Below are 8,804 nucleotides of genomic sequence, written 5' to 3' on the forward strand. Positions count from 1 at the left end.
GGACCCCAAGAGGAGCTGGAGCTTCTCAGTATTGGTCCAAGAGCCCTGGCTGCAATCCTGGGAGGCCAGAGATCCTATGATGATCCAAAGGGATTTCTGGCAGCTGTTGCTCCAGCCCTCACCTGCTGGGCTGTGGTGGGCACGGGGGCACGCTGGCTCACAGGCGCACATCCTCATAGTACTCCAGCAAGTCCAGCCCGTCGCGCTTGCTTTTGCCAGCTCTGTGCAGCTCCTCCGGCCGCTCCAGCGCCGCCTGCGTTCTGAAGCGAGGCTGCTTGGGTTTGATGCCGTAATCTGCGGGCACAGCAGAGGCTGGGCTCGGCTGCTCCCAGGGCTAGGGACAACCACCCACTGGAGGGGTGAGTGCATGGAAAGGGGGTTCAGAAGGGCAAGGAGAGCACTGTACCATCCACCAGGCCAAAGTGCTTCTGTGGAAGCTCCAGGGGAGCAGAGAAATCCTCAGGAACTGAGTAGCTGTCCCTACAGAGGAAAACCAGGGCCAGGAGTGAGCCAAGGTCCTACAGCTCTTAGGCTGGCACAAGAGCTCCCATGTGCTCCGTCTTCCACCCAGTCTGGCCAGCTCTTGAGGCCTGGTGCCACAAGTGCCAGCCCATGTCAGGGGCCCTGGGGTACCTGCAGGTACCGGGGCAGGGAGGAGTAGGAGGGGGGAAGTGCCATCACCTCTGGTGCGCAGGCTGTGGGAGGGCAGCCCCCAGCAGCAGGGCGAGCAGCAGCAGGCAGCACAGCATGGCGCACACTGACCGGTTCCACTGGTTCCACAGCAGCGAGGTCACAGAGGAGCCACCCTGGTTGCCCAGGACACCTGCTGGGTGGGGGAGGGGACATGGCCCCTCCCAGGTGATGCTGCTGTCCCTTCCTACCTTGTCCCCTTCAGGTCCTGGGCTGCCTCTGCCTGGGCCCTGCCAGCTGCTGAGCCTTCACTGTGCTGTCCCTCTGTATAGCCACAGCTCCAGGGCTGCCCCTATCCCTCAACACCTGCTTGTGCCTTCCTCTCGAACCCTCCAAAAGCAGGCCCTTGCATCTCGTATCAGTACCACCCTGCCCCAGGAGCCAACACTTCAGCATCTTTTTTTGCTGAAAGACTGAGAAAAGGGAGCGTAGTTCCTTGCCCATGGCTTCTCCATGCTGCTGTTACCATACTGCAGGGCCTTACCAGCTGAGGTGGCAACACAGACCCCTCAAACTGGCAAAGTCCTGTGGTCCCCAACTGTGGTGGCCCATGAGGGATGTGCATGTAGGACTACATTTCCAGTGCCAGGTGCTGAGGCAGCCTGAGAATCCCTCAGGGATGGTTCAGGTAGGAATGTTCCTGATACCCACTCGGGGCACACATTCTACCCAGACAGCTGCCTGTGGGGCAATGCAGTGCCACCAGCTGACTAACCTTTCATCCTGGCCAAGGGAGCCTCCACAGAAGCTCACTGCAGACTGGTGCCTCAACTGTCCCCCAGTTAGGAGACACAGGCCCCTCCTGGGCCCGTTATTAAACATGGCACAGCAGTATTTGCTGAATTAATCACTTCTCTGCCCTTAGCCAAGCCCCCAAGCACTGGCTGGCAGCCATTCTGCAAACCCTTTTAACACACATTAGGTGCTAGGAAAGCAGCCTGCACCCTGCAGCTCTGCATACCCCCAGGGGAACCCCAGGACTCTGGGGACTGAGGCAGGCACTGGACATTACAGAGGCTATAGTCATCAGCTGAGCAACATTTGGCACCCTGACACAGGACAGAGCAAAAGGCTTCTAAGGGACAGCGTATCCCATGGCAGACAACTGCAAAAGCTGCTCTTTCTGACAGAGAGAGACCTGCTGGCAACCAGATACAGGGGATCCCATGCAAAGAGGGAGAGGCCCTTCAGCTCAGTTCTCTCCAGTCAGTCAGTTTATTTGACAGACAAACCTGCTCCAAGCAGATGGGCCAGGCACAGCCAACACAAGCAGGTTGCAGGTCAACCTCAGCACCTTGACATGTGAGACAATGCTCTCCAAAAAACCACTACACTGCCTGGCTTTATTATAGCACAGCTGTACAAAAGAAGAAAAATCAAGTGCTTCAAAAAAGAGGTTGCCCCATCACCATCACTGCAGCCGCAGAATGGTCCAGAGAAATAGGTGGCCAGGGTCTCCCCACACATTTAGTGTCCATCATTCACACCTAGATCTGTTTAAAAAATCACATACGACCCCCTCCCCACTCTGCAGAACAGGAGCTTCTCATTTATGATTTACCTGAAAATTAGACATTATCAACATCCCTTCCCCAGCCTGCTTGCCCTCCTTAAAAATGTCCAGCCATGATTTTAGCAGAGAATAATCATCTCATTAGCCCCAGTTATAGAAATAGATTTTCTGCCAAGCAGGCAAGTAGTCCATCAGTGGCCCTGAAACAAGAGAACAGAAGGATCACATGAAGAAATGCAAGAATTTAAAGCTGTGTGTCTATGGGGCATATCCCCACTTCTCATTATGATCCAAACAACCCCAAATCTCCATTTACACAACTCAGATGAACCCAAGAATAGAACAGTTACTTTTGCCAAGATGTGAGGCAACGCTGCAGTGCGGTGCCAGAGATCAGAGCAGGACCAAGAGGGGTGTGAAACATGGTCAGCACAGCCATGGTGTGGGACACCAACCACTCCCTCTGAGCTGACATGTTCAAGCTTCAGTGGGAAAGGGAGTCTACAATGTGCAAGGGGAAAACCCACATGCAGAGAGTCAAGAGGACACTGCTGTGACAGGGAAGAGGGAAGATAACTCAGCAATAGTGAGCAGGTGCAAACACAGAAGCATCTGCTGTAGAGCAAAATTGCGTATGTTGCACAGGGCTTAATGCAGGCTCCAAAGCCTCTCTGAAATCACTAACTGGAGGAAGTGGCTCCTGAGCTAGCCAGCTTTGTGACCTCCCCAAAGAAAGGGCAATCCCATGATGCCAGGCTGATGTAATGTCATCACTGCCATGAATCACTCCACAAAAGGATTCACATCATCGGGGGAAGAGTGGGGGGAAGTGAAATGGTGGCCTATAATAAAGGGATCCTCTGGTGAAGGACTAGAACACAGACCTGGTTTGGCCCCTTTGATTTACAGTCCGTTTCTGCCTGGTTCAATACTTCCAGGCACCCATTTATCCCTCCCGTCCACACTGCAGACTAGGGATCAAGGAAAAGAGTTCAGAACAAGGCTGCAAAGTGGGGCCCTGGTGCACCAGCTGAGGTGCAGAAAGGAAGCCCAGGAGAACAGGCCTAGGTGGCAGACACCGAGCTCTGCAGCCTCAGGGCACACAGTGGTTTACTACTGTCCTCAAGCCAGGAAGCAATTAATCTTTTCCTTCAGCATTTAAAAATTACTCAAGCATCAACACTGGGTGCTCTAGTGCTAAGCTCTATAGGGACTTCCCAATTCCTTCCCTGGACTGGAAACCAACTGATAAATGTTCCCAACAGCCCTCATTTTTCTTCACCAGACAAAAATGGGGATATAAAAGTGGGACCCACTTACGTGTGACAAAGCCAACTCCAGGCACATAATCAGCCAACAAGCGCAGAAGGAGAAGGATCCTGCCCCTAGGAAGGGAGAGAGTATGAACAAGTCCAGCTGGACATCTCCTGCCCCAGCTGTTGAACAGATAAACAGCAATGGCAGCTGTTACACAAGGGCTCAGATTAACCTGGTCATAGGCACCCACACACCTTCAGATCTACTCACCCAGTCCCCTGACGCTATTTCAGTTAAAAGGGAAATTTTCAGCAAAAGCCCAGCAAGGGCCCCTTACTCTGAGTATCGGTCATAGAAAGGAGATCTCAGCAGGTAGTACAGCAGTAGGATGGTTCGTCGCCTCAGCTCCACCCGCTCTCGCCTGTTCAGGTCTTTCAGATCACTCAGCAAGCTCAGACTGGAAGGAAGAGGGCAGAGGAAGCTAAGTCACAGCAACAGCAGCCAGCAGGGAAAAGAAAGTGGGTTTCTAAAGCCCTCCACTCTCAGCTCCATGCAGAGCAGACCGCAGCAGCTCAGAACAGAGAGCACTGTAAGCATTGCAGAAGATGTGTCAATCTCCAAGCTAAGGACCAGCCCCAGTATGTATTTTTCTCAGTAGGGCCTGCCCAGGACTGGGGAATGGGGAAGTGCGATGCCCAACCACCACCAACCAAGCACCAAGAAAGACTCTTCATCAGACTGACCTCGAGATGTCCAGGATTGCCGAGAGAAGCCAGGGCTTCCATGATCTCTGGCCCCATACTCCTAAACTCAATACTAGGAACACACGGTCAAGGAATTAAAAGATTCCTAACAAGAGGCACACAGAGAAGCAATCTCCTGGGTACCCAAAAAGTTCTGCCAAGTGCAGGCGAATACACCCTAAGGCAGGGCTGGGGGCCCCGGGGAAAAGGGCTGGAGGACTTGCACCCACAGCTCCAGCAGCTGAGGCCACCCACCGAAGTGTAAGAAAGGGAAGAGCCCCGAGGCCCATGCCCAAGCAGAGCCGCGCAGGGCACAGAGCGGCGAGACACTGCCCTGCACCTGGGCCGAGCCCGCAGCACCCTCTGCCGGCATCCGCGGGCGGCGGGAGCCCGCACGGAGAAGGGCAGGATACGGTGGAGCAGGGGGCGGGTAATGTAGAGGGATTCTGCGATGGTTTCTTGGAGACCCAGAGGAGTGGGAGGCTGGTTCATCTCTTCCGCCCTTCGGCTCTGCGATTCCTCCCTCTGCTGGGGGGACCCCCAGTGCCGGGACTGCAAGGATGGGGCTGAAACAAGCAGGTCCGGTCACTAACACAAATAAAAGCTTTGTCCCAGCTGGAAACTACATATCACATGACTGCTAGTTCACTCCACGTGGACCTGGAGCCTCTCATCCCCCGCGGCCAGTGGGATGGGGAGAAGAATCAGAAAAAGGTAAAACTCCTGCATTGACACAGAACAGTTTAATAATTGAAATAAAATAAAATAATAACAACAACAACAACAAAAACCCAATAATGACAACAATGAAAAAAGATGAGAAAACCCAAGAAACACAACTAATGCACAATACAACTGCTCACCACCTCCAGACAGATGCCCATCCCATTCCCAAACAGCGACGGGCCCCTCCCAGCCAACTCCCCCAGTTTATACACTGGGCAATGATGCTCTATGGTATGGAAGATCCCTTCGGCCAGTTCAGGCCGTCCATCCTGACTATGCTCCCTCCAAGCTTTTGTGCATCTCCTCACTAGCAGAACCCAGGAAACTGAAAAATCCTTGACTTAGAGTAACCCCTGCTTCTCAACAACCTACAACATCAGTGTGTTATCAACATTACTCTCATACTACACCCAAAACTTAGCACTGTACCAGTTACTAGGAAGAAAACTAACTCTATCCCAGACAAAACCAGGACACCTTCCTATCATGTTTCCCTGCTTTCTGCACTGTGAAGGTGTGAAACAGAAAAGCTCGAAGAGGTACTTGTAGGATCCATGCTCCTCAAAGCATAACCATGATGAAGAGTTGTCTCTGTTGCACGGCTCACATAGGAAACACAATTCAGGTGCTAGCCTTACAGCATGTCTCTGGTTTCTTTCATACCCCCACCCACCCACAGTAGGCCCAGTGAGTGGCAAGATATGTCCCAATACAAGGTTCTACCCTTTACCACACCCATGTCATCCATGAAGGCACAGAGCAGGAACAGCTCAGGCTGAAAACAGGCTTGGTTACTTACTGCTCTGGAGTGAGCGCACAACACGGCTGGAACGCCTGCCAACATAGGTCTGGTCCTTCCCTGAGGAGCTGTCTTCCATGCCTGCAGAAGAAAACAGCCACAGGGGTCAGGCTTCAAAGCCACATGCTTCACACCCCAGAGCTGGCAGCAGCACCCTCCCCTACGCTGCCACCAAGAAGAGCAGACTGAAAGGCTGATTTAGTGCAAACTGGACAATTCTGCAGGGGCTAACAGTAGGCAGAGGGTGAAAAGGTAAATCTGCCTGACATTGCCCAGGCCTAGGGCCTCTTTCCTCATCATCAGACCAGGGTACGTGCAGCCTGACTCATGGTTCAGCCAGAAATTCCTGGCTTAGTCTTCTCCATCCCCTCCTTCCAAGATAGCAGGACAACCCTGCCACTAAGCTAACTCATCCTCTGCAAAGGGTGGAAAGTTCAACACAGCTCAGCCTTGAGTACGGACACCTTACGGTTCCACGTGCTGCACAAGCCGCTGCTCTGACGAGTAATTCTAGCAGGACAAGAGACGTGGCTCAGCAAGGCACCAAGCCAATGATGACACCACCATGGGCTCACCTTGAGGGTGGAGAGGCTGTTGCCTCTCCCTGTTCAGTGGCACAATGGGAGGAGACATCTGGATGCCAGCTTTGTACCACAGCAATAGCAGGAGACGAAGAATGGCTCTGCGAACAGACACATGGAAGTCTTCAATACCAGACTATGGAGTTGGGCTCCTGTTGCACTGGAGAGATGGCTTCCACAGAAGAGGGAAACACTTAGGTCTCCTCAGAGCAACTGGCAAGGTGAAAAGTGTTAAGTGCTCCCTTCTGTGGCACAGCATCCAGTACACCGTGGGGCTCCAAACTGCCCCAGCCTCAGGGACTGGCAGCTCAGTCCTGTGTGGGATTGTTCCTGGGGTACTATGAAGTGCCCTCCAGGTCCCCTTTCCGAGCGCATGCTGCCCCTTCCCCTCTGCCCACAGCACTTACTTAGCCAGCTGGATGAGGACAATGATGGTCCACCGGCCCATCTCCCCCCACACCCTGGCTGTCCCCATCTCTGCAAAGACCTCCACGCATTCTAGCACACTCAGCCAGGTCAGCAGCTTCTGCTGGGGCAGCGACTGCAAAACACAGAGGGGAGGAGGGGGACAGGATGCAGGTTCTGCTTGGGAGTTAAAGAGGGCAGAAGCACAGCCCAGTCTGGTGGGACCCTCAGAAATAAGCACCAGATGGCCTTGGAAGTCACAGCTCCAGAAACAAAAAGCAGTGTCTTCACTGCAGCTGGAGCCTACACACAAGTCTATTTATCTACCTCCAAGGAGAAGCAGACTGAGACATTACAGTATCACATGGGGTCACTATTCCAAAACCAGGGAGGCCATCACATCTGTGTCTTATATTGCCTCTACCCCAACTGACACAGCAGGATAGCCTCCTGGGCTGTGGCACTGTGCCTGAGCTCCACAGCAAAACTCTCCCCTCCCCCTCATCCCAGAGCTGAGACACAAGACAATCTCTTCTCTGGTTAGAGCTGATGAGGGAGTATGCTTGGGAGTGGAGGGAAGAGGACCCAGAGTCCACAGGCACACCAGAGTGAATGCGTGCTGAACACAGCATCAGTCTAGATTTCAGGCATGAACCCCAAGTCAGTGGGTGCTCTTCTAGTCTAGGTCTCTGCTCTCCACACAGGAACTTACTACTGCTGCCAACCACAGGGTTTAATCCACTGAAAAGCATCAATAAAGACAATACAGCTGAAATTCTCTTCAACTTTAACCACCAGGGAAGCAAGTCTTCTGCATTTCTCTTTGTTACACGCCTAATGCTCCATTCAGGGAGCTGCCTACACCTAACCCACACACTGCGCAGGTTTGTAACAGAAGAGCCTTGTTGGGAAAAAACCAACCTCTTCCCCATTCCCCAAAGGGTCTAACAAGGCTAGGAGCTGGCCTGGGGCTCATGCAAGAGAGACACAGCAGCAAGGTGCTTACCTTTGTCTTACTCAATAGAATATGCAAAGGAAGAGTCTGACAGATGCAATCAGAGCTTCAGTGCTCCAGAGCCACTGCTATGTAAACAGCAATGGTTTATTCATCAACACCTCTACCTAGCTCAAGTTCTGAGCTTCTCAAGAAAGCCTGTGAAGCTTCTGGTGAAAATCAGGGCCTGATTTCTGTGGTCCAGGGAGTGGTCTGGCCACGCCTCCAAGCCAGGACCTACGGGGCAGGGCTGCTGTTTCGCTTGCATTCGGAGGTTGCCTCTGGCTTCTCCATACTCGACCGTAAAGAGAGGCCACCGCAAAGACCTGTCAAGTTTCCTGACACTCCCTGAAAGCTCCTGCAAGGAGGAAAGCATGTGTCCCAAATCCTCCTCCCACACACTCCAGCCTTACCACTGGCAGGCTTTGCTGCAGGTCCTTTCGGAGAATCCAGTCGTTTAACAGCACTAGGAGGTTGGACGCAGAGTACACTGGAAAAAGAAGGGAACACCGCAGAATGGATGCACAGAAAGCAAGCCAAACCGGCCCTGCTGCCTCTGTCCCCGACAGGGGACGAGGGAAGGAGGGCAGCAAGACGTGCAGACTCCTCCCAGGAGCTGCTCGAGAATGCAGCCGGTCATGGACAAAAGCAGCACCCGGGGAGTGGACCCGCATGCACCCGGGCAAGGGCACAGCACGGGCCCCGGCCCCGGCCCCGCTGCCCACCTACCCAGCTCCGACAGCGCGTTCGAGTCCGAGAAGCGACCTGCGAAGAGAAGAGAGCACCTACAGCGAGCGCCCGGCACCGGGGAAGCCCCCGCTCCTCGCTGGGCCCGGTGCCCGCACCCCCCCGGCCCAGACCCCAGACGGAGGGACGAAGGTCTGCCCGCCTCCTCGCTCCCGCACCTGGCAGTAGGTAGGAAAGCCCCCGCACGGTGCCCTCCAGCTGGGCCGTGGCGGCCGGGTGCCGCCTCACGTACTCCTGGTAGCGCTGGCACAGCAGGCGCAGCCGCCACACCAGGCCGGCTCCGCGGGCACGGGCCGGGACTGCCGCCGCCATGGCGCCGCCGCCGCCGCGCTGCTTCCGGGGCCGCCCC

At 54.3% G+C, this 8,804-nt stretch overlaps 2 protein-coding genes across 2 annotated transcripts; both read right to left on the bottom strand.

Moving 5' to 3' along the window:
- Nucleotides 1–30: 30 nt before the first annotated feature.
- Nucleotides 31–1,782, bottom strand: C6H11orf94 (chromosome 6 C11orf94 homolog). Its single transcript, XM_032111111.1, has 3 exons — nt 682–1,782; nt 407–480; nt 31–294 (listed from the first exon to the last, which is right to left on the bottom strand). The coding sequence occupies exons 1-3, from the start codon at nt 747–749 to the stop codon at nt 158–160; spliced, it is 279 nt and encodes a 92-aa protein (XP_031967002.1). The 5' UTR covers nt 750–1,782; the 3' UTR covers nt 31–157.
- Nucleotides 1,783–1,882: 100 nt separating this feature from the next.
- PEX16 (peroxisomal biogenesis factor 16) lies at nt 1,883–8,784 on the bottom strand. The gene is made up of 11 exons (XM_032111104.1): nt 8,614–8,784; nt 8,438–8,473; nt 8,122–8,198; nt 6,717–6,850; nt 6,304–6,410; nt 5,729–5,809; nt 4,617–4,769; nt 4,204–4,276; nt 3,798–3,917; nt 3,524–3,588; nt 1,883–2,403 (listed from the first exon to the last, which is right to left on the bottom strand). Exons 1-11 carry the CDS (start codon nt 8,765–8,767, stop codon nt 2,345–2,347), a joined length of 1,059 nt encoding a protein of 352 aa, XP_031966995.1. The 5' UTR covers nt 8,768–8,784; the 3' UTR covers nt 1,883–2,344.
- Nucleotides 8,785–8,804: the final 20 nt, after the last annotated feature.

The sequence above is a fragment of the Corvus moneduloides genome, chromosome 6, assembly GCF_009650955.1.
Source record: "Corvus moneduloides isolate bCorMon1 chromosome 6, bCorMon1.pri, whole genome shotgun sequence".
NCBI lineage: Eukaryota > Metazoa > Chordata > Aves > Passeriformes > Corvidae > Corvus > Corvus moneduloides.

Excerpts from the sequence above, each read along its gene's own strand:
- PEX16 (XM_032111104.1), bottom strand. The coding sequence starts at position 8,767 with ATGGCGGCGGCAGTCCCGGCCCGTGCCCGCGGAGCCGGCCTGGTGTGG. Across the intron at positions 8,474-8,613 it reads GCTTTCCTACCTACTGCCAG|GTCGCTTCTCGGACTCGAAC; the intron begins GTGCGGGAGCGA and ends TTCTCTTCGCAG. Across the intron at positions 4,770-5,728 it reads TGTGCGCTCACTCCAGAGCA|CCCCATCCTTGCAGTCCCGG; the intron begins GTAAGTAACCAA and ends TGCTTGTTTCAG.
- C6H11orf94 (XM_032111111.1), bottom strand. The coding sequence starts at position 749 with ATGCTGTGCTGCCTGCTGCTGCTCGCCCTGCTGCTGGGGGCTGCCCTC. Across the intron at positions 481-681 it reads CCACAGCCTGCGCACCAGAG|GGACAGCTACTCAGTTCCTG; the intron begins GTGATGGCACTT and ends TTTCCTCTGTAG. Across the intron at positions 295-406 it reads GCACTTTGGCCTGGTGGATG|ATTACGGCATCAAACCCAAG; the intron begins GTACAGTGCTCT and ends CTGTGCCCGCAG.